We start from the raw sequence: 24229 nt of genomic DNA on the forward strand, positions 1-24229 counted from the left end.
CAGCACCTGACTGTCACTTATCCCCTTAATTGCTGTGGGAGGAGTAACATTATATTTAGTTTTTCACTGCACTGTATAGAACCCTATGGAAACTTTATTTTCCTCATTTCTGTAGCCCACAAAAAGAAAAATGAAGTAAAACAAACAATTGAAATATTTTGAAATATTTAATTTTGAAATATTTCATGAATATAAAAATTTACCCATTTTATGCAAAATTAGGAGAACCTGGAAAAAAATATATATTATTGAGCTACTGCTTGCAGAAATACAATGTAAAAACTTGTTAAATGTCCCTTGGCAAAATAAAAACCAGCAGAGAATATATGCTGCAGTTATTGTTTATGCTGACAGCCTTTGTTTATTTGCTACTCATATAAATACAGTTTTGTCATATATATACGATTAAAAGCACACAGTCTCACAGGGTGACATACTCCTTTATTAAATAAAACAGCCAGCATAGTTAGTGTCAGTAGCTCAGGGATGAAATTCTTTGTTTACACTGTTAAGTGCTCATTTTAATGAAGGATTATGTCATCCAGTACAACAGAAGGGCTCTTTAATGGTTTTTAATCGTCTTTGGACAACAGTGGCTAATTATGTGCAGTCTTACAGTGCTAATGGGGCATTTGTTACAGCATTATAACAGTAATAGTATAAAAAAGACATAGTTGGGTATTGTGTTTCTCTTTTAACAAGTCCCACTATAAATAACCATATAAAGACAAATATGCTACACTGAATAATTATTGTTCTGTGACATGTTCTTAAGCAGTGGGGTGAAAAAATAGTTAAAATTATGTAAAGTAATATCAACTAGCTGAAAAATTGTGAATCTATGATAGAGATGCTCATTAAAAAAAATGTAACTAGACAGACGAGATTTCTCGCATCACTGAATAGTCCAATCTCAGTATATGTGCAGGGGAGGCTTCGAGTTTTCACATTACACATGTTTGTGTTTCCTATTAGATCACACTAGGCTGTCAAGCTGTCAACATGCCAAACCGAAGATTAAAATTAAGCCCTGCAGTTTCCCACCTTGAGCAGATGAAACCATCGTGAAACTGAATTCGTGTTCAATGATATGCCAAATTTGGCTCAAGCATCAGAGGGGGGGAAAAAATCCCCAAAACTCCATATACACTTTTTGATTGACGCTATACTTTTAATCGTTCAGGTCAGAACCCTTGAAACAGCAACTGCAAGCGAGACCAGCTGCAAACCATGTCAATGTTTTTGTATTCTAATGCAAGCAAATCTCAGCAGCGTCCTCTGTGCTCATGTCCCCACATACTTTTGACCATATGGTATTTACAACATGCACAGATGTTGTGCTGCAGTTGCATGTAAATCACCCTAGTCCAGTGGAAATTTTGATGAGACATTAAATTTGTTAGCTACAGATAAGGCTGTCATCACAAAAGAGATGATCTATTCAAAAGACGTGAAAGATTCAACAGTGCACAGGATGAAGAACAACAACAATTCCTCCCCCACACATGAATACAGTGTCAGCATCTCTCATCTTGTTTTACATGCACACACCTCCCTGTACTTACTCTCTCAGAAACGTGGACTGATTATCTCTCTCATACAGCCAATGTTTCTTTCATACCCTTTTACACACAACTGATGCTCTCAAACACAGAGCAGGAAAAAAAGCACGTTTGAGCCCTTCATCTGTTGCTAAACGTGACTGCATCCACGCCGTCGTCATATCAGTCACTGCAGATGTTTGATTGATGAGTGGATCAGTGCGGGCTGATGCCGTTGTGCATCTGTGTGAGCAGTATGTCGATTTGCGAACGACTCCAGTATCTTGGCTGCCGAGCACCCCGAGGTGTCAGGCTGATCAGCTGGCAGGGGAATGCCGTGATTGAATGTCCAGGAGCAGGCGGCTGAATGTGAGGACACGGAGAGAGAACATTATCGATTTCTGCAAAAATCGCTCTCTCTTTGACCATAAATATTATGGCCCTTTTGGTGCTTGCTTCTGTGAGTGTGTGTGTGTGAGTGCATACAAGTGCTCTGAATAAAAGGATAATAGTCCTTTCAGCTACGGAGTCAGCACTGAACCTGTTTTACTGTCTCTATGATGTCACAACAAATCACATAGCACCTCTCAAGGGTGTTTATTATAATAAAGGCAATCCTACGTCTATGGCTTTGACTCAAAATCCCTGAAATGCGTCACTGAACGATTGTTTCCAACATTAATTTTGCTTTTGAGTTCAAACAGCTTTCAAACAACTTACCTGAACCACTCAGAAAGCCAGCGACATTCAGAGCAAATTTCTGTTTATTAAGAGATTACATTAACTAACAGATCTCGCCGTTTCTTTTCTTCCAGAAGATACAGCCTTTGAGGCAGGTGTGCGGGTACAAATCCACAGCCAGGCAGAGCCTCCATTCATTCACGAACTGGGCTTCGGTGTGGCGCCTGGCTTCCAGACGTTTGTAGCAACACAGGAGCAGAGGGTAGGTGTCTCTCACTCTCTAACTACAGTTAATGGTTAGTTAAAATCTTCTCTCGTCTTTGTGCAGTTTTTCACTCCTTTTTCACATATAAAGCATATCTCACAGTGATAAATGGGACAAAAAAGTATGTGATAAAAAACCTGCCATAACAGGACTGTGAGATTTTCTGCAGGCGTGTGAGTGGATTTGTGTGGAAGCCCATGTGGGTCCCCGTAGTCTGAACTTTCAATTGGCCTCTGTGGTCTCTTGATGATTGTTGGCAGACAAATGATGAACTTCCCTCCATTTACTGGCTTTGACCTTTCTGGAAGAGAGGATCTTCACTCAGTCTCAGCCTTATTCAATCACACTGAAGCTTTCTCACATCACACATGGCCAGTTTTAAAGGCTGCAAGACTCACAGGCACAGCAGTTGTATATGATGTAAATAGCATTTTCAGCGTCACCATTCTCTTCTTCATAAAGTTGGGCTTTTTTCTGTTTTCTTGAGACCTGAGTTGATAAAACTCCACAAAAGGTGTTTCTACACTGCCAGAGTGAATATATTTCTACTTTAGCTCCTGTGAGCCTTGTCAGTTTACTGAGATTATTAGTTCTGTCTTTCACATTTACCTTTTGTGGCTCTATGTCTTATTTCTTTTTCTTTCTGCCTACCTCCTTCTCCTTTCTTCTCTCACAGTGAGGCTTTTAGAAATATATTGTCTGGCTCAATAGCAGGAGTTGACTAGATTGCCCTTTTTTGAGAAGGCAGATTTCTGTCAAGATAAATTCATTGCCATCTCATTTTTAGAATGGCCTGTGCATCTGGCATGAGAAATGAAATATCTTTTGAAAACTGCTGCTGTCAGTTAGTGCATTTAAAGTTTAAGGTTTACAGCACACACAAAAACAGATTTTATTTTGGCCAATCAAGGCCATTGGATACTAGATAAACCATATAATGAACAAAAAACCCCACTGGACCAGAAAATCAAGCCAACAAAGGAAGCCAGAGGAAATTGGCTTTAAATATCCACAAAACTGAATCAAAATGATGGTTAACCAGATCAAGTTACACTTAAATTTGAATCTTTTATTCAAAGTAGCTGCTGAAAGTCATAATTGGTTCCCTTAGTGCTTAAATAGCTGGTAAAATTCAGACCTACAATCCTAATTTCAAGAAGACTGATTCAAAATCTAAATACAGTTATAATGCAGTGATTTAGGAATGTCACAAACCCATGTTCTCTTCACAAACAAAAGAGAAAACATATCAATTATTTAAATTAACACATTGCACTATTTTATGCTAAATATATTGAGTTTGATGGCAACAACACATCACGAAAAAGTCAGGACAACAAATGACTGGAAAGGCAAGTGGAAAAGGAAACAGCTGGAGGAACATTTTCTAACCCATTAGGTTAATTGGTAAGAGGCTGATATAAAAAGAACATCTTCGAAAGGCAGAATTTCTCAGAAGTAAAGATGAACAGAGCTGTTTGCAACAAAACATTGTTTATAAATCAGAGAATAGTTTCAGAATAATGTTCTTCAGTGAAAAATTGTGAAACATCTCATTATCTAATCATCACAATATTCTGTGAATCCGGAGAAATCTCTGTGTGAGGGATCTGCTAAATAATCCGTATTGTTATCTTTGGGGCCTCAAGCAGCTCTACAGTAAAAACAGAAATGCTTCTGTCATGGAAATCCCTGTAAGGGCTCAGGAACATTTCTGGAAATCAGTGTTGGATTTACTGCCAAGCAGCATTGTTACAACAAAGAAATAATCGACTAAACATAACCTAAACTTAACCTAACTTTTTGTTCCAAGTTTATCTGCTGCTTCTCTATTAGCAGCCAGTTCTCACCCCCAACTTATCACATAGTGCCTCATAGACAGGAACCTTTGATATCTCTTTTTGACGCAGTAGGTTCAAATTCAAATTTTATTTGTCACACACACAACCATACACAGTATGACATGAGGTGAAATGCCTGTAGCTGTGCAATGCAATGCCCGACCATTAAATGACAGTGGTTTTACAGTATTTACAATTTACAGGTTATTACAAAATTTACAGATTTAACTTAGAAATTTACAGTAAAAATGTGCAAATAGCAGAAAGAGATTATAAATTATAGGAAGTGTGCATGAAGAAGAACCAGAGTGCGTGTGGTGATGTGATGTGTGTGAGAGTCCAGTCTTATAGTGATGTGATGTGTGTGGGAGAGTCCAGTCCTACACCTGGTTCAGGGCCTGAATAGCCTGGGGGAAGAAGCTCCTCCTCATTCTCTCTGTTTTGGCCTTAAGGGAGCGGAAGCGCTTCCCAGACCTCAACAGTGAGAAGACTCGATTGTTGGGATGGGAGAGGTCCATCATAATCTTCCTAGCTTTGGTCTTGCACCGCTTGGTGTAGATGGACAGCAGGTCAGGGAGCTCTGATTGAATGATGCGTTTGGCCGAGCGCACCACTCTTTGCAGATCTCGTCTGTCCTGCTTGGTGCTGTTCCCAAACCAGGTGCAGATGTTTCCCGTCAGGACGCTCTCGATGGTGCAGGAGTAGAAGTTCTTGAGCACCTTCAGTGGCAGATGGAAGTCTCTAAGTCTTCTGAGGAAGAAGAGACGCTGACGGGCTTTCTTAACCAGGGTGTTGATGTGGCAGGACCATGACAGGTCCTGAGTGATGTGGACACCCAGGTATCAGAAACTGTCCACTCTCTCCACTGGCATGCCAGTGGTGAGTGGTGAGTGAGATGGAGGGGGAGACTTGTTTTCCTACCCTCACTGATTGGAGTCTGTCTGTGAGGAAGTTGAGGATCCACTGACACAGTGATAAGCTGAGTCCTAGATCCGTCAACTTGGTGAAAAGCTTAGAGGGAATTATTGTGTTGAATGCTGAACTGTAGTCCACGAACAGCATCCTAACATAATTCCCTCTGCCAGTGTCCAGGTGACTCAGGGATGTGTGGAGCAGGTGAGATATGGCATCGTCTGTGGAACAATTAGTCCGGTAAGCAAACTGAAGTGAGTCGATGGTGGCAGGAAGTGAAGAAGTGATGTGATCTCTCATCAGTCTTTCAAAACACTTCATCACAATTGAAGTCAGTGCTACTGGACGGTAGTCATTGTGGCAAGCAGGCTGTTGTTTCGTTGGAACAGGAACAATAATGGACTGTTTGAAGCACGTGGGAACCACAGCTTGGGCCAGGGAGAGGTTGAAGATCTCCGTGAACACCAATGCTAGCTGGTCAGCGCAGGCTCTCAGGAAACGGCCAGGGATTGCATCTGCTCCTGCTGCCTTCCTGGTGTTCACCCCCCTGAAAGTGTTCCTCACGGCATGCTCTGTGATGATGAATGCATTGTCTCCACTGGTGCACTCCGAGCGCGCGCAGCCGTTTGTTGTTTTAATTGCTGCGGCGTCGAAGCGAGCGTAAAACGTGTTCAGCTCATCAGTCAGTGAAGCGTCGGCATTCATCATTGAAGAAGCTGGTCGTAAACATGTTGTTCTACTTTTTGTGTATTTTTTGGTTTGTATCATCACTGTCTGGGATGTTTCCAGTTTCAAATCTTATGAGGAAATTGGATGGTTGTTATCAATCCCTTGCATGCTGTCAGTATGTTACCTCCTCTCCCGTCTAGGTGGTTATCACATCACGGGAAAGGAAATAACTATCAGCAGTGTGATTCCACACATGCTGACACACACACACAGAAACACGAAGAGTGGCTAGAAGAGAGGAGGATGTTTAAAGCACTTGACTTCTCTGTGCCGTACAAGCTCGGGGCTCATCTGTTGAACTTGATATCATTTAGGCACCAAAAATACTTAAGATTGGAAAAGAACATATTTAACGCACATTTTACAAAGATACATTATATGTGCATGTGCACACAGCCTCTAGATGTCATATCTATACAATATGTCTTGCTGTCTTATCACTGAGTAGACTGGACAATGACAGTATACTCAACCTTACTGAAGGCAGAGGAGGGCACCTGCCAGCAATATTTATGGATCTGATAACAACTAAATAAGGTGTGTGAAATATGCCACAATGGTAATGCAGAAAAGTAAAAAAAAAACCAATGGTCTAAATATATCGGAGACAGGACTTGTAGTGCTGTTTTCTGTTTTGTTGTTATATTTTCCAATCCAGCAAAATTATGTTAGCAATGCCCAGCACATTGGAAAATGAGGCCAAAGTAAATCAGTAAGGTATTCCAGCGTGAATGTTAGGAACTTATCGTGAACAAAATGTAGTTGAAACCTTGCCTCTTTAAATCACAGCTCATTGCGGTGCAACAAAGAGAGACTTCAGTGAGAGGCAGAAAGGAGAGGAGGAGATCTATCCAGGGATGGTTCAGCCTCTTGGGCAATGAGCCTCCAGGGCTTCTGTCTCAGCTCATCTGTCAGCCCAGTTCTGTGACTGGCAGGGTGAAGACAGCCCCTGCTCTTCCTGCCTGCCTGCTGCGAAAACACTGTCCCTCTCCACAAGCCTGCACGGTGGGAAACACCACTCCAGCTAATTAATGCAGAACTCCACTTTGTATCAGGAGTCTGAGAGGAAAAACCTACCACTTTGAGCAGTTCCCACCTGTCTTTTCAAGCTTTTTCTCCGTAAACCTGGAGGGCATTTTAAAATATGTCCCAAAACAATCAGGATAATGATGATTGTGTAGGGTAATTTGGGACAATGATTTGGAATGAGGCCTTGTGGAGTATGTTAAGAAGCTTGGTGATTAGTGAATATTTGTAATGGATACCAATCAGTTTTCATGTTAAAATGACTGACAAAGACTATAAATGAACTCATTTTTGGTTAATAATATTAGGCGGAGATCAAAGCAGCTTTAATCAAGTGTGTTGAGGCACAAAATACATAGCCTATGGTGAGGGATGAATGAGCCCTCATATGGAGCAGGGCAATTTCGAGTTTAAGCTCCCCGGATGCAGAAATCGCCCTACTGTGGGCTTTTAGCTGAAGCTAAAAGGGCATGGCGTCCCCTTCATTGTCAGAGTCATTCTTCCCAAGGATAAAAAAAATATTTCATTATACTATTATTCCATTGCTCAAAGTCATTATGCTGCAGTTTGCCGTGGTAGCATTAGAATTAAGAAAAATAACATGGATAAGTGCAAATTTTGGAACTTGCTTCTGATTTGTTGAGGTCAGGCTTAAGCCACAACTCTCAAATTTGCTTTTCAGCTCACTCAACCGGCACTAATTTATTGTAGCCCACCCTGTTGTAAACTTTTTTTTTCTTTGCTGACTAAGTTGTAAAGCCTAATTGCATTGCTGGGGTATAACAAGGGGAATGGAACATTGATTAATAACACTTTGACTGGGGCGCAGGCCTCAGCTCTTATTAGATGAAACATAATCAGGTCAGCAGGTCTCAACGCAGTGAAAAGTGATATTGAGCACCTTAGATTATGTGATTACTAGAAATAATCAGATTTTGAATCAGCCTCAGCTGACTCTAATTAGGCCAGAAGTGAAGATTAGCTGAGGTGTGAAGGTGGTTTTAAAGGTTAAGGATGAGGGGCACCTTTTGTAAATCTCTAACAAATTAATAATGCCTGGGTGTTTGTAGTCATTGCTCACGCTTCCTCCAGCCATCATGCAGGACATGTTTAATTATTGCAGGAGACATTCTTACCTGCCCAGAAATGGCTAGAGGCTTCTGGGCTATGAAACATTCAACATGGTAGATTGTTGTTTGGATTGTGTTTGAATTTATTGTTCTAATTGCTGGTAAAATGATTGTATCTCCAAGAAATACAGAATTAGGTCTGTCTGGAAGCCGAGATACAACATTACCTGATAGCAAGGCAGAGTTTTTAAATTCTGTCACCGCTAACAAGCAGACTGTGGCCAAATTTCACCTGGCAGGCAGTAGCATTTTGTCTCATCCAAAAAAAAAAAAAAAAGTGGTCTTTTGGCAGAGCACGTTGCTTCTCTTGGGATGCGCTGTGATGACAATGAAGGGAACTAAGGAGCAGAGGGTGGTGAGTGATGGATACAGTGCACGGCTGGACCTCACTGCCTCTGTTGTGGAGCAGATGGGCCTCCACGCTGCTCAGCCCGGTGTCCCTCGTTTCTCATCTGTTGTCCCAGTCCTCAGAGCTGCAGGAGCAGGAGGAGAACATTTGGAGTTGTTGTGCTCCCATGTCTGGGTGATGTGGGGGTTTTTTCCCAGACAGACTCTATCTGTTGAATTGTTTTCTGCACCGCCTGGTTTGTTGCGAGGCTCTTCTGCTTTTCCGACTTGGCTAGATTTCAGCAGCCGAGGAAGGTATTTTGTAGAGCTGCTGTCACTATCAGACCGCGTTGTGGATGGTTGTTGAGTATCTGCAGGTTTTGAAAAGTGTCTTTCAAAAAAAAATAGCATAAAAATCTTGAATATTTTCAAACTGATGATGCATACAGGCACAATAGAAATGTCAATAAAAATCTATAAATAGGTGTAGGTCCTTTTCTTTCTTAGGTCTTGGCCTACATCATTATATGTATTATTACTATGTAATACCACAGGCCTCCAAAGACATCCATCCTTAACCAACCTCCACTTTATTTCCTACCTTTAGCTGACCTACCTGCCTCCCCCATGGGGCGAGTGTGAGTCGAAAGCTCTGGAGTCTGGCTTTTTCCAGGTCTACAGTGTAACTGCCTGCAGGATCGACTGTGAAACACGCTACATAGTGGAGAATTGCAACTGCAGGATGGTGCACATGCCTGGTAAGCTCCCCTGCTGTTCTGACAGGACTGGGCAGAAAAACATCAAAGTAGAGGTGATGTGGTATTGAGCACGAATTCATCAGCAAGAGTTTTCAGCACGGTTTTATGAGATTTAACTCCATTGAGAGGCCTCATAATGATATGATAAGTCAATGCTGGATCAGGTGTTGGCATTTAAAAAGCCCTGGGATTATGTGTCTGGCAGGGGAAAAGGTGCTGTGCCTTGCAGATTGATTCATTTATCTATGTGTTTATGGTGCAAGGGTTTCAAGAACTTAATGTTTAAACACCACTGGGTCAACACCTCTTCTAATGTGTCTTATTTAAACTGCTCCTAGGAGATGCTTCGTACTGCACACCTGAGCAGTACAAGGACTGTGCTGAGCCTGCCCTTGGTAAGTCTGTTTGGATACACACACTTGGGATTCAAGATGATACACATGTAGCCTATGCTGGTTTACATATAATTTTTGCCTCAGCAAAGGATTAGGATTATTTTTTCTGTTGACACAGAGCTTTAATGCTAAACCTGATTTAAAAGTAAGCAACACTGGAGAGAATTTTAAATGGGAAACAGCTCAGGTTAAGAGTAATGTGGTAAAACACATGGACAACAACTGATTGCCACCGTCACACTGCGCATCCTGCTTGTAAGAGAACATAGGCTCTGCAGAGACAATGCTGCTCTTCCACTAAGGCGTCAAAAGTTTCTGTCTGTTATATTGTAAGTGTATGTGTCACTTATGAAGTTTTTAAATTAATCAAGAGGAGTCATCTTAATATTTCCCCTTGTGCGTGAAGGGCTCATCAAGTCTGTAACCACCATCAGAGCAGACAGGGACTGCAGTGTAAGAGTTCAATTTAATGCCTGGATGGTCAGAAAGATAATGCGTCATATTTCCTGCATTGAGCTAAAAGACACGACCATGTAAAAAGTTCTGACAGGCCTGGCTCACTTTTTCAGAGTCAAGATTTATATTAACTTTGCCAGTTTTATTAAGTGTAGGCTCATCCAACGACTTCCTATGAAAATGCTTCTGCAAATACATCTGTCTGATATCTTACCAAATTGACACACAAGCCAGGCAGTATTGATTTTTTTGTGATTTTATCTAGACTAAATATCCTGAAAAGCAATAGCCTTTCAAGCCCGCTAGATCATAAGGTGTTTTCTCACCCCGTTTCCTATATATGATTGTCATGTTAGGGTGTGCTAGCAAGACAGGGACTGCAGTGTTAGAGTTCAGTTTAGGCTAGAGGTGGAGCTTATGTGTAGCAAGTTCATTGAAACACTAATAGGCACGCACAACACCTAAATACCAAACTTTAAGGAATATAAAACTACAGCAGCTAATCAACCTGGCAGCACTGTTAAAAAGTCTACTCCATAGCTAATGTAACTATACAATGAACGTTAAGTCCCCACGTTGTACCTGAGAGAGTGAATGCATCAGTAAGGAAGATGAGGACAGACACTTGGTAATTATCTTTTCGCATACAGTAGCAAAGGCCTTCTCTGAGTTTATGCATAAATGCATGTAAACACATTGACAAGAGAAAAGAAGGACAATTATACAACATCTGACTAAACATAGTCTATGCAACAACAACAATCTAATGCTTGTGGTGGTGAGAAGCCCATTTTTAATTAGGAAAAAAAAAATCATCTGTCACCTTTTCAATGTGTCTTCTTTTTTAAAATGCATAAAAAAGGTTGGTGTTTGGAGCTCACTATGATGGAACTACATACAGAAGAAATGATAACAATGACGGAGGCTAGGTTGCAAGAATAAATAGCATGAAGGACAGCAACGGTGTAGCCCCGAGAAGGTAAACATAGACCTGAATAGATGCTTAGAAAATGAGTAAATGGGAAACAGGTCAGTGGAGGGCTGCAGGGAAATCAAGACACACAGAAGCATGTTCTTTTTTTTTTTCTTTTTAAAAAAAAAAAAAAGAGAAATGGTGGTGCCCTGGTATGTTACCCAAGGTTGCACCTATGGCAGCTCATTCATTATGTGCGCCGCCTTTTTTATACGCCAGGGATTTATGAGCATCTTTCTGCTAATAGTTTAACGCTTCTGACATCCCCACTGAACGGCAAGCAAAAATGCCACAGAAAAACCTATAGCTCACCACTGTCTATGTGCTGTTCAACCTGTGAACCGTAGCAAAAAAAGTTATGAGTTTTGGATGTGCCCCGTTGAACGCGGACCAGTGGGAAAACAAAAAATGTAGGAAGTGGGAATGTGGCTAAAAGTTCCTCTTGAAAGGAACTGAGAAACAGAACAAACACAATAAGAATTGTGACTTTGATGCACATCATGTCTGGCTTGGTTTTCCGCTGTCCCACTGCAGTTTAAAGACTCAAAGACCTTTGCAATGCAAGACATTTCCACTGTTACTGGGGGGGGGGGGGGAAGACTAGTAATTAAGACATCATGGCACACCTGAAACTGTTAACCAAAGCCACTGATAGCCATGTTAATTCAAATCTAATATATTTTTATGGTAAACAAAAGCGCATAAACACTGAGCGAGTACATAGATAAACTGAATATTAACTAGATTCAGAAGCACAATGAGTAATGATGACCTTTATCAACCTCAACTGCTGGCCAGTGGGAGTTCATCAGCAATACTTGCTCTCATCCTACAGCTTTCTCCCTGCTCAGCCCCCACCTTTTCTCATCTCATCATAAATTATTTCTGGCAAGCAAGGAATAGACAAAACAGTCCAACAAAACTTTGAGGCAATCAGCACCAAGCCGCAGCACTCCCACACCACGAGAGCCCTCGGTGCAACTCGCCCATATTTTGTTAGCATGCACTCGAAAGCACAAGTTACATGGTACGATCATGGAGTGCACAAGGCTTAGGTGCATATTCCAGACAGCTCTTTTACTCTCTCTTCTGTAATTGGCTTCATTTTTGGAACAGTGAGGCTTTCATAATTCCAACACACTCACTTACTCAGCTTGGATCATTGAATGCAAATGAATTCAAGTTTAAAGTCCAACTGCCAATTTGCTATACCCACCACAGGAGATTTCACACAGCAGAGTTTGATTGGGTTTCTTTACCCATATAACTGCGTCACTCAAGTCCTGAAGTAGCCTTGAAAATATATTTTAATAGGAGACAGTTGCATCTGCTGTCTGTGAACAACTTGCTTATCTTTGCTTTTGAGGAAATGTAGATGGCTTAAAACTATAAATCCAGGCAGAAATGGTCTTCAGTTTCTCATGTAGCTGCTTCTTAAAGCAGCATGTTCGTAGTTTTTGTCAGGTAATGTATAACTAGCTGTTAATGCTAGCATTATGAAAATTATGAAATTTATCAGAAGGAAATGCATTATAGTAATTTCACATTTTAGATTAAAATGTTCATGAGAAAAAGAGTGGAGAAGCTGGACAAAGGTTATAGGCTTAGACAAAGAAATCAATCATTCGAATGCATGAGGCCTTGCTCTCATGTATCCAATAACATCTCATTTGAATAAGAATAAGAGACCACTGTGAAGCCATATTGAATTTCCTCTTGCAATTACGTGACTGTGTGGTCCCGCCAGCTATTAGTGCACCGTGGGGAATATCTGCCTCCTGCTCTGTGATCTGCGGGCCTGCCACAGCGCTGCCTTGGTCAGAAAAAAGGTCTGATTATGTTAACTTCTGCTTTCTTTTCCATTCTGACAGGTTTTTTTTAACTCCCACGATTTTTAGCTCTGAAAAGAGAAGTTTTTTCATTGTGGGAAAAAGAGTTCAGTAATCTCTGGCAAAATTCAATGAGCTCTATTTAAACAATTTTAGAAAATCTGACTTTAAGAGATTGATGGGTGAGCAGTCTCAGTACCTGAGAACCTTTTATTTGAAAAAACATTGCTTGATATTACCATCACTCTTGAGAGAGTCGGTGTTATATAGGAGGCTGTGGACTTCACACAACCTCATTCGGTGTATTCAAGTACTTTTTCCTCCGAGTCTGCCAAAGCAGAAGCTTGAGTAGAGCTTGATGTTTCTGCATCAGGACTTTGTCTCCGTCAGGGTAAAGGGTGTATCACAGAGCACATGGTTATGTTTGATGCTTTATAATTTCTTCTCTGTGACACTAATTATGACATTCACTTTCATTAGGGCTTGATTGAGTAAACATCCACATAACACAATAGAACTTTTTAAATGTGGGCAGGCGTTTATGCTGATTTCTATGCCGGTGTTTGTACGTACAGCACGTGTGACCTCTAATTTTAGTTATAATAATGCCAGACGAGCAAGGAAAAGAATAGTAAAAGTCGTCAGTCAAATAATTGTGTTGGTTTGCAGTTGGAAACTATAGTAACTATTAAAAAAGTAAAAATGTGTATCAGTACCTCAATAATGTGTAGTCAGAAGTGACCACATTTAAATGAAAGGGTGAATTTATCAGTTAACATTAGAATGTCGGGTTAGCAGGCTACATCAGTGAACAATGTGGGTGCATCGTGTAGATACAGATCCTGCCAACTACTAAGTATCAAAGTTAAAAAAAAGTACTATAAATACAATACTTCCAAATACAATACAGCCAGGTATCCAGATAATCATCCAGAAAAGGCTTCAAAACCACAAGCACAATTTAGAGATCCAGTTTAGTGTCTTAAAGATGGATATCAGCTACAGCTGCCTGAGTTGGCATTAAGTTTAAAAGGGTTAAAAAGGGTGAGTTTCAAAATCACTCTGTATGTTCCTATGAAGAGGCAGAGACCAAAACTGTTTTTGTATTAGGCTGTAACCATGTTTTTTTTTTCTTCTTCTTCTTCTGTGACGTTAAACATCATTTTGAGCATTTTAACATCAGGAATTGAGTGGGAAGCTCCAGAATTGAGTTCTGGAGCTTCCCACTCAGGGAACTGCTGTTTTTGGTGCTTCTACAGTGCGCACACAATTGAGAGCAGAGTGACTACTGTGGACTGGATAAACTTAAACTTCATACATAAAAATGGGGTTATGTGGAGGTGTGGGTGGGTTTTGTCCTTCAGAACATCACTTTAGTGAAACAAGCAAACTAGTTTATTTCTCTGATTCATTGTTTGTCTGCACAAATGCTGCTCTCACTCTTCGTTCTCTATGCTGTTCACTGTCCACTATTCTCGCTCTCAGTGGTTTAAAAAAGCATTTGGGCCCAAGTCTAGATGTATTTGCAGTCAGTTACTGCTCTATACCTTAATATAAGCAAACGGCTTTTATGAACTTTTGTGGCCACTCACCATTAGATAACTGAGAAAGGACAGTAAGCCCCACTAAAAATCCCAGAAAGCACTATCCTCTGAGCAGGGCAAAGAAAAGGGTTTGCAATCCCAGGGGACAATTCCTATAGTATAGACATTATTTTAGTCTTTTATTATATCTTGTAATACGAGATATATATTCTGTAGTCTCAACGGTGAGTTGATTTTCTCATACAATATTAGATTAATATATCGACCGCTTTGTGCAGATGACTCACTTCCTGGACATTTTTATTGAAATTTATTATTACACCACTTCGGTCTGGGCAAAGGTTCTTTAAATAAATGGGATGAGTCGTTTTTGCCAGTTTGATATGAAATGCCTGTGGGATGAAGGGCTTAAAAAAATGCGGAGATTGTCAGTTTAATATTCAAAAACACATCAGGAGCCTCACACCCACAATCAATACTTTATGAAACTCTTTATGAAAACACTGTTCAGGTAGATATGAGCCAGTTTGGTCCATTTGCTGCCTTCAGATTGGATTTCTGACGATGTCAGGAATTGGAATCTAACGTTTTTTTCTTGTGTCAATCATGCTCATCCCATCCTCTGTCATTCTGTTCCTTTTTTAAAAATTTCAAATTTAAATACGCTCCCCCCCATCTCCATAACCACATCTTTATGAAGCTAAACTGTCTGCTGTGGAAAGCAGTAACTGCATGTGCAGGACGCCATGCAACATGACCCGCTACAACAAAGAGTTATCCATGGTCAAAATCCCCAGCAAGACTTCAGCCCGCTACCTGCAGAAAAAGTTCAACAAGTCAGAGAAGTACATCACGTGAGTAGATAACGCTCCTTATCATCTGCTATATTATAGTAATTAGTACATAACCATGCTACAGTTTGTCCTGTTATTGCTGTTGGAAATGACACTATGTATGTATAAGGTGTTATAGACACAAAACATAGGCCATTGTAGCCCGTTAGCATGGTGTTGTTAGGCAACATGATGATGTTATAGTGTATACAGTGGGGCAAAAAAGTATTTAGTCAGCCACCGATTGTGCAAGTTCCCCCACTTAAAATGATGACAGAGGTCAGTAATTTGCACCAGAGGTACACTTCAACTGTGAGAGACAGAATGTGAAAAAAAAATCCATGAATCCACATGGTAGGATTTGTAAAGAATTTATTCGTAAATTAGGGTGGAAAATAAGTATTTGGTCACCTCAAACAAGGAAAATCTCTCACAGACCTGTAACGTCTTCTGTAAGAAGCTTTTCTGTCCCCAACTCGTTACCTGTATGAATGGCACCTGTTTGAACTCATCATCTGTATAAAAGACACCTGTCCACAGCCTCAAACAGTCAGACTCCAAACTCCGCCATGGCCAAGACCAAAGAGCTTTCGAAGGACACCAGGAAAAGTATTGTAGACCTGCACCAGACTGGGAAGAGTGAATCTACAATAGGCAAGCAGCTTGGTGTGAAAAAATCAACTGTGGGAGCAATCATCAGAAAATGGAAGACATACAAGACCACTGATAATCTCCCTCGATCTGGGGCTCCACGCAAGATCTCATCCCGTGGGGTCAAAATGATCATGAGAACGGTGAGCAAAGATCCCAGAACCACACGGGGGGACCTGGTGAATGACCTGCAGAGAGCTGGGACCAAAGTAACAAAGGTCACCATCAGTAACACACTACAACGGCAGGGAATCACATCCCGCAGTGTCAGACGTGTTCCGCTGCTGAAGCCAGTGCATGTCCAGGCCCGTCTGAAGTTTGCCAGAGAGCACATGGATGATACAGCAGAGGATTGGGAGAATGTCATGTGGTCAGATGAAACCAAAGTAGAACTTTTTGGTATAAACTCAACTCGTCGTGTTTGGAGGAAGAAGAATACTGAGTTGCATCCCAAGAACACCATACCTACTGTGAAGCATGGGGGTGGAAACATCATGCTATGGGGCTGTTTTTCTGCCAAGGGGACAGGACGACTGATCCGTGTTAAGGACAGAATGAATGGGGCCATGTATCGTGAGATTGTGAGCCAAAACCTCCTTCCATCAGTGAGAACTTTGAAGATGAAACGAGGCTGGGTCTTCCAACATGACAATGATCCAAAACACACCGCCCGGGCAACAAAGGAGTGGCTCCGTAAGAAGCATTTGAAAGTCCTGGAGTGGCCTAGCCAGTCTCCAGACCTCAACCCCATAGAAAATCTGTGGCGGGAGTTGAAAGTCCGTGTTGCTCGGCGACGGCCCCAAAACATCACTGCTCTCGAGAAGATCTGCATGGAGGAATGGGCCAAAATACCAGCTACTGTGTGTGCAAACCTGGTAAAGACCTATAGTAAACGTTTGACCTCTGTTATTGCCAACAAAGGTTATGTTACAAAGTATTGAGTTGTATTTTTGTTATTGACCAAATACTTATTTTCCACCCTGATTTACGAATAAATTCTTTACAAATCCTACCATGTGGATTCATGGATTTTTTTTTCACATTCTGTCTCTCACAGTTGAAGTGTACCTCTGGTGCAAATTACTGACCTCTGTCATCATTTTAGGTGGGGGAACTTGCACAATCGGTGGCTGACTAAATACTTTTTTGCCCCACTGTAATTCAGCTTTTGCAGATGTTGACAGAATAAGGTGTGATAAGTAGCTGAAAGTGCATGAAGGCAAAAAAAAAAAAAAAAAAAATCAGATAATTTTAGTCCATTGGTAGGTGGTTGCCAAGCAACCTGATGATTTCAGAATATGTTGTGCATAACTGAGGATTTGTGAATATAAATTAGATGTTATTATCATAAAATAAAAATAATGTAAGTTGTTATGGGTTTGTGAACAATGAAAACATGCCATTTGGTGCAAGGCAACATGATGCAACCATAATGTCTAATATAGATGAGAACCTTCAGAGACCTGGGGTGTTCTTTGTCAGCCAAGTTTGGTTGCTCAACACTACTGATCGTGCAGGACGAGTTTTTCGGAGAAAAAAATAAACACACAAACTTCTTTTAAAGCATGATGGCTTCCAGATACAAAATTCCTACACTTATAACTGATCCTGTGGTACAGTTTATAATTTATAGTTATCTTTAACCTTAATTAAACCCAGTTCAATGAGTACTAATGTGCTTTTGTTGATTAATTAGAACTGTTCACTTTGTTTACTCGTAAACATATGCAACATGACATTTTACAACTGAATAAAAAAGGAGCTGAGCTTGCTGTGTCTATGAATTGATCATTTGAAGGGGAGACAGACAAAAAAAGGAGAAAACCAAACTCTGCCTGTAAAGAGGTTAAGCAGTTTCTCCTTGCGAATTACCCGCGCAAACCACTTGGCCTTTTCTCTGTTCTTGCTTTAAATAAAGGTTGTAGATAACAGGGATTGTTGAAAGCTGAATTAAGGTAGTAAGCAAGTTGTTTTTCCTCTAGTCACTCTTGAAATAAATGAACTATTATTAACTGAAGTTTTTACCTGAAGTGGGGTTTTATTAGGAAAAATAAATGAACCTTCTGTTACCTTTTACAGAGACAACATCTTGGTGTTGGATGTGTTCTTTGAAGCTTTAAACTACGAGACCATCGAGCAGAAGAAAGCCTATGAGGTGGCAGGCTTGCTGGGTAGGTGGGCTCATTGATTACCTTGATTTCCAAACCTGGATTTCATATGGAAAACAAACAGAACGCATGTATAAAATCTTGCATTTTTCATAGATTATACTGTTTACTTGATTCATATTTAAGTTATAAAATGTGTTGCTTTTGTTAGGTTACTGTATTTTTGAGATTTATTTCTATTTCTTATATAAAGGATGTTCGCCGTAGCTAAATTACTCTTTACTTATTGGTAATGGAGCATCTTGTCTTAAAAAGATAATTCCAACATACCTCATAAATTTAGCTATTAATAATCTCCATGTTTCCTTATTAGAGATTGAACACAGGAAGCTCAGTAAAGTTTATGTTTTCATATTATATAGTTTATGAAGGCCAGTGGCTTTGAGACGAGCTGTGATGGTTTGAGATGTTCTGGGATTCTGGTGTCAAAACTACCAAAGAAAATAAACCATGTCAAATATGGCCGTTCAGTCAGGTGCTGCTGACGTCACAGACAGCATCTCTGCCCTTATGTGCCAAAGCAATATTAGATGCGGACGGATAGCAGACCTGTTTTAGAGAGCAATAAAGTCGGCATTAGTAGTTAGCACTGTGGTTCATGCCCTGCATTTTGTTTAGGTGTCCTATCACTCCCTGCTGTGTTTCCTTTTTCCTCCTGAGCAGCTTCAGAATTGGTGCAGAGCTTTCTGATAGACTATTTCCAAATTAAATGATCCCTTTCTACTTTTTCTACTTTCTAAAAGGCAATAAATGCACTAAAAAGTGCAATTTTTTAGTCATTTTAATGACCTTTCAAGACCTAACATATCTTTTGTATCAGTTTGGTCCAACAAACTGCAGCACCATCTGATGAGCCATCAAAACCATGGATCTGTCAGTGTCGCTCGACTTTCTGGGTCACATCCTTTATTTCACCAGTAGCAACATGCCTCTTGCAATTTATAACACCAGGCTGTTTTCACAATGAAAAAAAAATTGTCTCTCTTTCTGCCTGTCTGTCCCCGTTATCTGTGCCTACGTGTTGCAAGTAAATCAAATCAAGTCTTTCCCCTGACCATGACACAAAGATCTTTCCAGAAAAACAAAAGAGTGTCTTCGCTTTGTATTTCTCTTGGTGTGTCTGTACTGTACTTCTGTCCTTCCACAGGTGATATTGGTGGCCAGATGGGTTTGTTCATTGGAGCCAGCATCCTCACCATCTTAGAGCTGTTTGACTACGCGTATGAGGTCTGTTTCAAATTTCTTACTGTCATATATACCTGTTGAAATGACTAATAAATCCTGAACACCAGCCCTGCTCTCAATAGAGTTTAATAATTTTTGTTTTTTTGATTTTTGGCAGAGCCCTGATTGTGAATGGTGACAACAGAATCAATGTCACAGATACAAAAAGCAGATCAAAAGCTAAATTCACTCTGGTTCTGGCTGAGATAAAGGACTGTGGGATGATACTTTTCCATTACCTTTACTCTATTGTGCGCCTTTTTTTTAGAGCTTCTCATGCTGCTTTCAGCTTCGTGGGGTTCTGATAAGCACATAACAGTCTTCGCCTGCCCTAGGGTTTTACAGATACACAGAAAAAGTCATTTTGAAGAATTTTTCCTTCATTTTAATGACCATATTATGGGGTTATGGGGATAAGAAGGCCTCATGTTGCTGACATAAGCATTTCTAAAGCAACTTTTTTCAACATGAAAGCTGTTGCTTTCACGCTGAGCTTATTGTAATGTCGTACTTTGTTGCCACATTTCCCACCTAATTACGTTTTTGCCTTGAAACCAAATGTTTCTTTACAGTCAGTAATTACAAGAAGAGCTCTCAGAGATCTTCTCTAACAGTTGGAATTAAGTGTTTCTGATTTTTATTTTCTGATCTGCAGGTGGTGAAAGACAGACTACTGGACTTACTAAGCAGAGAGGAGGAGGAGGAGAGTCATGGAGAGGACGTGGTAAGAGTGACCTTTACACTTTTTCTTGTTAGTCGTCTTCACTGAGAGCTCTTTGGAAGTGGAGCATGTAAATCTGGTATAATTTCACTCACTCCGATCATGCATATCAAACCGTGCACTATTCCTGCTCCTCCACACAAGCATGTAGAAAGGGCACCCAAGCAAGACTAAGATTGTGTTCTGACCATGTCATGGCAATTTGGCAGGAAAGCTTAGCTCCAAAAGAGATGTCTTGATGAAACCAAGCAGCAACAACCACTGTCTTTAGTGTTACTAATGTCAGCGACAGTATAAGGAGTACCATGATGTTGATGGACAGAACTGTCAAACTGTGCCCTAATTTAATATAAATTTGAAGGAGGATATCTGCAGAGTAGTCAGTGAGAATTATCAGCTTTCAGTAGCAACTTATTAGACATTACTTTTTGTTTGCTAATTGATTTTGTTATTATTATTATTATTATTTAGTTTTTGTGTATTTATTATTGTTTGTTTTGCTGCACTTTATTAAAACTGAAAAAATTGCTCATGTGTATATCCATATCTCCTATGCTAACAAAGTTATCCAGTCATGACTGAGTTTCAGTTTTAATAATGGAATAATTAGCTGGTCTACTGGTTAGCACTCCCAGTTATGTGAGTGTAGAGGTTAGCACTTTTCCCCTCACATCAAGAGGGTTCATTACATAGGAAAAAACCCTCCAGAAGAACCAGGCTCAGGAGGAGGCAGCCATCTACTACACTCAGTTGGGGATGATGGAAAGAGAAGAGAGCAGAGAGAGACAGGACAAAATACATACTATAAAGAGAGAGCCAGACTTTAATGATAGCTGATGAGTAAATGCAAAGTAGTATATAAATGCACAAAAAATGAAAAGTGGTGAACTTCTGCACTTCACAGTGCATCATGCAAATTTCCCAGCAGCCTAGGTGCATTACATCGTGTCTCCCAAATCCAAACTGGGAGCCCTCCCAAACTATTTTTAAAGAGAGCAACATGCTCTGTTGGGGTGATATGGTACTATGAGGACTTTAAGATAAGCTAGCACATGATTATTCAAGACCTTGAATGTGAGAAGAAGGGTTTTAAATTTGATTCTGAACTAACAGGGAGCCAATGAAGCGAAGCCAGTATAGGGGAAATATGCTCTCTCTTTCTAGTCCCTATCGGTACTCTCGCTGCAGCGTTCTGGATCAAATGAAGGCTTTTGAGGGAGCTTTTAGAACAACTTGATATTTACAATAGTCCAACCTAAGTAATAAATGCAGTAAGCAACTTGTTATAGCATCACTAATTGTTTTTATCCTGAGTTAGTATTAGGTTAGACACCATGTTTCTAAGATTTTTAGGGCCGAGTACAATAACCTCAGATTTATCATTTGTTTTGTTTTCCTGAATTCAGATTAAGGAAATGAAAACACATTAAGCCAGTGAGGGTTTGTGCATCTTATTGGTCAAGTAAAAACCTTTTGATCAGACCTTGCATACTTATACTAATTCAGTTTTCAGAGTTCAGGTGGAAGTTTGGTTATTCTAAATACTACCTGTAGGATCGTGCCACTTTATAATGTGACCTAGCCCTTGGCCTTTCACTCTTTTTCCCAGAGTTCCTGTGACCCTGTGGCAAACCACTCAGAGTCCATCAGCCACACTGTGACTGTCCCCTTGCAGACAACGCTGGGCACCCTGGAGGAGATTGCCTGCTGAAGCCCGTCTCCCTTCCCCTCAGAGCAACACATATCCAGCGGCTGCCTCCACTAGGTGGCGCTACATCCTTCGCTACAGCATCCTGCAGGACCTTAAAAAGGGGGGGGAGGAGACAAGGACAAGAACACTGGTTGGTCTAAGGACAGCGCTTTGCTCTGTTACACCCCTCCCCCCGTCTGAGGCACTAATAGGGATGAAGGAGCTGTCAGCTGGACTTATCAGCACTTTTTGTCACCCTGCAATAGGAGGGTGGCCTCTGCTGTGCCAAACCCGCAGTGGGGTCTGAGTCTCCACATGCACGCACACACAAAAAATGTGACTGGGTGGGACAATAACCCATAAAGGGGACTCATCCCTGTGCAGCATATTTATGTAAAATAACACAAATATGTTGCTCACTGCCAAACGAACTGTACAAAAATTGGTTTCGACTGTCCAAACTGCATGCGTCGATCTCTCTTGCTCTCTTTGCTGATGCATACGTTGGACTGCAGTGTTGCTTTACTCTATATGTGCGCCATTTGCCCCGCCCCCCATCTGCAGCACAGGCCTGTAACAAGGGCCCAGGTGAGAAATTGAACTTCGAATGTACAGATTGAACGTATGGTTGTTTAAAATCATAGTTCAGGTTGTGACCAAACCGTCTCTGAAATCTATTCTAATGAGCAGTTTATCATTTCTTTAATATGCAGCTAATTATCTTTGTAGTAGGAGTTGGTGAAGTGTGAGGGAGAAAAAAACTTAATATTTTTTGCTTTGTTTATTGAAAACAGTGTGAACATTTAGGAGCCCACATTTTGCATATTCTTTTCACCTTTCAGTTTCTGTTTAACGAGTTTACTTGAAGGCAAGTTTGTTGCGTGCAGTGCTAAGCCCTTCTTTACAGGCATCTTTAAAATGATGCCGTATGCTTACATTTAATTTATGTGAATAAAGGACTTGCTTCTGGCTGCTGCACTTCACCAGAGGATTTATTTGCCTGCCAGACAGCAAGCCTTGTACAAAACACTGCAGTAAATGAATACGGCCAGGGAGTTGTTAAACCATTATTTCATTAAGAGAATGTCAGGGTGAAATTTTGGACAGCTATTACCATTTTATCAAGAATGGCATCGTTTTGTCCTCGGCCAAAAGAAATCCCCAAGCTTAACAATTTTAAACCATTTTCATGATTATAAAAATGATTACAAAAGCACCATGAGGAGTATTTGGCTAGGATGTTTGTTAAGATACAGGGTCTGCTGTGTTATGGTGTAAATAATTGTGTTTTATTTTCTCTATGGCTTTCATAAAAACGGGTACCACGCAGAGATGCCTGAAGCAACTCTTATTCAAAAGAACTTTGGTGAAACGTCAACTCCAGGTCCACAATTGACTGCATATATGTCACGTTTCTTTAAGAATATTACTCATTCAGCAGTTCTAAGTAGGCCAGTATGTTATTGAGGTAGTTGAATGTCGTGCTAAAAATGAAAGACCCATGCTTTTCAGTACGGGTTTAGCTGAACCTTGAGTGTACTCAAAAGCAACCATTACATAGTACATCGTGGCTTCACACCAAAAGCTTTTGTGATACTACTCGGAAGATTTAGTGTATCTGAGTTTTTTGGGTTTGTTTGTTTGGTTTTTTTTTTTTTTATTTCTAGCCCATGATCATCCTGGCTTGGTCTCTGTCATCATGGTAATATACATTACAGGTAGGAATGAATTCAAGTGCTTTGTTAGACTGTTTGAATTATGATTTCCATCTGTGGCTCAACCTGCTGTATGTGTGTATCTCATGTTGTGGCTTCAGACGAACACAGTCCTCAGCTACCCTGCAGGGGGAAACATAAATGTGTCTCTTCTCTCGCCGGCACCGACACTGGCTGTTTCTTCTGTCTACGTCAGCTTCAGTTGTTATTGGAGGACAGCGTTTTCTCATTTTGTGATGCAGCATACAGTGTGTGTTTTTAATGTGAAATGATTAAATGAAAACATTGTTTTGCAGCGGCTGGGGTGTTTTTGTGGTACGGATGAGCAAGACAAGCCTGTTTGCGTATCACCGGTGAACAGCAAGGACACTTAATGTGTTTTACAAGGGCATCACGCAGGAAACAGAGGATCAGAAGAAAAGTTGCTGGGAATGAAAACTGAGGATAGTTGGAGTTCAGGCATCTGCAACCTCAGCTGAAATAATGACGTTACGTCTCTGTAAGCTGCTTTGCAACCCACATACGCACCAGATCCTTCTCTTACTACTATTCCTGAGTTAATCGATGTCATATATGCTGTCACTGATACCTTCTTTGTTCTGTGCTGGGGTTTTAAATGTCCTATGCCTTTAATTTCTGCATATTAAAGGGTCCCCACCCTTTAATATGCAGAAAAAAAGGTCCTGGAAAATGGGCAGTTATAAATTACTGCAGATGGAAATAGCAGTTCTCTGATTGCTTACATGTAGATCCTTAGAGGATAAAAGTCCTTCACTTTAATTTAACTTGTTAGCATGCTAACAATTAGCCTTAAGCAAAA

The 24229-nt window shown here is 40.5% G+C and overlaps 1 protein-coding gene across 4 annotated transcripts in view; it reads left to right on the forward strand.

Moving 5' to 3' along the window:
* asic2 (acid-sensing (proton-gated) ion channel 2) overlaps positions 1-23985 on the forward strand; it is a 412846-nt gene extending 388861 nt beyond the window's left edge. For 3 of the 4 annotated variants that reach the window (XM_026164245.1, XM_026164247.1, XM_026164246.1), the window contains exons 4-11: positions 2357-2484; positions 9060-9210; positions 9549-9605; positions 15108-15261; positions 17971-18062; positions 19207-19286; positions 19939-20007; positions 21614-23983. In XM_026164245.1, the coding sequence (XP_026020030.1) occupies positions 2357-2484; positions 9060-9210; positions 9549-9605; positions 15108-15261; positions 17971-18062; positions 19207-19286; positions 19939-20007; positions 21614-21715 (833 nt within the window). In that variant the 3' untranslated portion in view covers positions 21716-23983. Of the gene's footprint in view, positions 1-2356; positions 2485-9059; positions 9211-9548; positions 9606-15107; positions 15262-17970; positions 18063-19206; positions 19287-19938; positions 20008-21613 lie in introns of all 4 variants that reach the window. The other variant, XM_026164244.1, reaches the window with a different exon arrangement.
* The last annotated feature ends 244 nt before the right edge of the window (positions 23986-24229 follow it).

This window comes from Astatotilapia calliptera, chromosome 4 (genome assembly GCF_900246225.1).
Source record: "Astatotilapia calliptera chromosome 4, fAstCal1.2, whole genome shotgun sequence".
Classification (NCBI taxonomy): Eukaryota; Metazoa; Chordata; class Actinopteri; order Cichliformes; family Cichlidae; genus Astatotilapia; species Astatotilapia calliptera.